The sequence below is a fragment of the Hibiscus syriacus genome, unplaced genomic scaffold (assembly GCF_006381635.1).
Source record: "Hibiscus syriacus cultivar Baekdansim isolate YM2019G1 unplaced genomic scaffold, ASM638163v2 tig00110206_pilon, whole genome shotgun sequence".
NCBI classification, from domain to species: domain Eukaryota; kingdom Viridiplantae; phylum Streptophyta; class Magnoliopsida; order Malvales; family Malvaceae; genus Hibiscus; species Hibiscus syriacus.
Genome location: NW_024062627.1, coordinates 2762095 through 2764866, shown reverse-complemented (window position 1 = coordinate 2764866; position 2772 = coordinate 2762095). Strand labels below are relative to the sequence as shown.

General features: G+C 32.6%; 1 protein-coding gene across 1 annotated transcript; it reads left to right on the top strand.

Moving 5' to 3' along the window:
• Positions 1-1135: 1135 nt before the first annotated feature.
• Positions 1136-2118, top strand: LOC120219325 (putative invertase inhibitor). Its single transcript, XM_039216147.1, has one exon. The coding sequence runs from the start codon at positions 1348-1350 to the stop codon at positions 1885-1887; it is 540 nt and encodes a 179-aa protein (XP_039072078.1). The 5' UTR covers positions 1136-1347; the 3' UTR covers positions 1888-2118.
• The last annotated feature ends 654 nt before the right edge of the window (positions 2119-2772 follow it).

The window sequence follows — 2772 nt, the reverse complement described above, 5'->3', positions numbered from 1 at the left end:
TTAGAATCTCTAATACTCAAACCTAGAGCTTTATAAATAATAATCATTCTCTTAATAACTTATATATCTTGGTTCTTGTACCTATAGTGTGAGTTAAGACTACTACAAAGGTAAAGAAATATTCCTTTTCAGGATCGCCCTTGTCCGGTGGTTCCTTGACTAGCCGTCTGTGCTTCTTGGGATTTCTTGGTGAGTCGGGGCCATCTTCAAACACTCCAATCGATCTAGAAATAGAATCAAATTAAAATATAAAAACTAAATTTTAAAAATAAACGTTAAATTACTGAAATAAACATTAAAAATAAACACTCCAATCCATAATTTGACTGAAGAAGAACGTATTTAAAAATAAACATTAAATTATATCAAATTAAAATATAAAAACTAAATTTTAAATTTTAACAAAATATAGAAATAGAATCATAATTTCATAAAGTAAGCATCCAAAATTACCGAAATAAGAATTTGGTAATTGAGATTGCATATGTATCGATCAATTCATGAACCAAATTTCTTAATGAAGCATCGTGATGATTTGGGGATAACTGTTAAAGTAATTGAACCAATTGGATTATAATGTATTAATTTTGATTTTTTAATAGGGTAAAGTACACAAATGGTCCTCCAGCTATAGGATGTTGCTTTGTTGAGTCCCTTGACTAGTAAAAGTTATAAAATTGTCACATGACTATTCATATGTTTCAAACTCGGCCTTTTCGGTTAAAAAATTAATGACAGTTTGAGCTTGACGTTAACCTATTGACTAAGATATGCTAAAATATAATCTTAGAATCTCAAACGACTATCATATCTTAGACAACATGTTAACGTGACGACTGTCAATTTTTTTATCGAAAAAGGACGAGTTTGGAACATATGAATAGTCGGGTAACCATTTTGTAACTTTTAATAGTCAAGAGGCTCAACAAAGTAACACCGTATAGTCAGATTATTATTTTGTAACTTTTAATAGTTGGGGGACCATTTGTGTATTTTACCCTTTATAATATTGCCATATATTATTATTTTGATGGAATATTACCATGACAGTTCACATTACTGAGAATGGCGGCCAACCTTGAATACATATAGATTGCTTACCAAAATAGATTTCAAAGATGAAGATGGCCTTTGCCATTCTTTAACGGAAGAATCTTGAAAATCCAAAAAAACACAACAAAAATCTGAACAGAAAGTCACTCCATTTTACGTTTCAGATTTTCCCATTGTTAAAATTATCACCATTAATGCACAACCCCATTTCAACTCCATATAATCATTTGCATCTCCGAGCTTTTTCTTATCATCTTCATACGAGTTCTCTAAAGAAATATTAAACACCCAAAGATGAAAAATTACCTCATTTCTTGTATTGTTTTCTTCCACCTTTTGATCGTTTCTGTAAGGTCCGATGTCCTCAATGATTCTTGCAGCCAAGCTGCAAAGGGCGATCCGAATATAAACTTCGACTTCTGCGTATCGAGCCTCCAAGTGGATCCCAAAGCCAAAAGCGCCACCAGCGTCGCAGATTTGGTCGACGTCGCGATCGATACCGCCATGTCGAATGCGACGAGCATCGGGTCCATCATATCGAAGCTCCTGAGTAACAAAAGCCTCGAACAGTATGCGAGGACCTGCCTGGAAGATTGCTCCGAGCTTTACTCTGATGCAGGGTCGAATTTAAAAAGTGGGGAGCAGGCTTTTGAGGGCAAAGATTATGGAACGGCTAATTCGGAGATAAGTGCCGCTATGGATGCAGCTGACACCTGTGAAGAGCAGTTCAAGGAGAAGGAAGGAGTGGTGTCGCCGTTGACGAAAGAGAACGGCGATTTCTTTCAGTTGACGGCAATCTCTCTTGCATTCATTAACATGGTCCAAAAACGATGATAAAATTTAGCGTCACATCAATAACTAAGCAAAATTGTGTTATAGAAAGTAATTTTACACCTTTTTTTTTTTTTGCAGTTTTTGTTTCTCATAAGTAATGGGTTTATTTGTATGTTTTAGAGTCTTCTGTTTCATGATCAGTTCCTTAACTCATAAGTTGAAATTCAGCCTGAAAGGAAGCATAAAGGAAAGGAAAGGAAAATCATAAAAGATGAAAATATTCTTACCACATATTGATGTTTCCTCCTCTTATGTTAAAAGGTCTCTAGACTAAAAAGTAGTCCAATAATTTACTTCAATATCTCAGGTTATTTACCGTAACTAATAACCTTTCATAATAAACATTTAAACCTTTCTATAGACATGCTACTCGAATTGAAAATTTCTAGAAACATCATTCTTTTAGTTTTTGAAATCATTTCATTTATCCCCCAGTACGTCCAAACCTGAACTGCACCACCAATTAACCTCTTTAGAAGTTTACCAACTGCACAGGGATTTTTTCACTGCAGCCTTTAACCCCGGTTGCTGTAAATGGGATTCCTTTTTACTAAAACTAGTTCCAATCCCGGCTACGCCCGAGATTTAGAAGATTAATTATAAGTAAATTAAATAAATTTATTTAAATATTTTGTGTTTATGTAAATACATTTTTAATTTAAATTATAATTAGGGACATACTCATGGTTTTAATTTGAGGATGAATTATACAATTTTAAGACATAATAAATTTATAAAATTTTAATTAAAAATAAAAAATACATCTAAAATATATAGGAATTTAAAATTTTTAAGAGAGAATTGTCTCACTCACTTTTTCCTTGGTTCATCTCTAATTATAATAAATAAACAAAAATACAACACAATTATAATACATGATCATTA

What these genes read in the sequence shown, in the direction of transcription:
- LOC120219325 (XM_039216147.1), top strand. Translation starts at nt 1,348, where the DNA reads ATGAAAAATTACCTCATTTCTTGTATTGTTTTCTTCCACCTTTTGATC.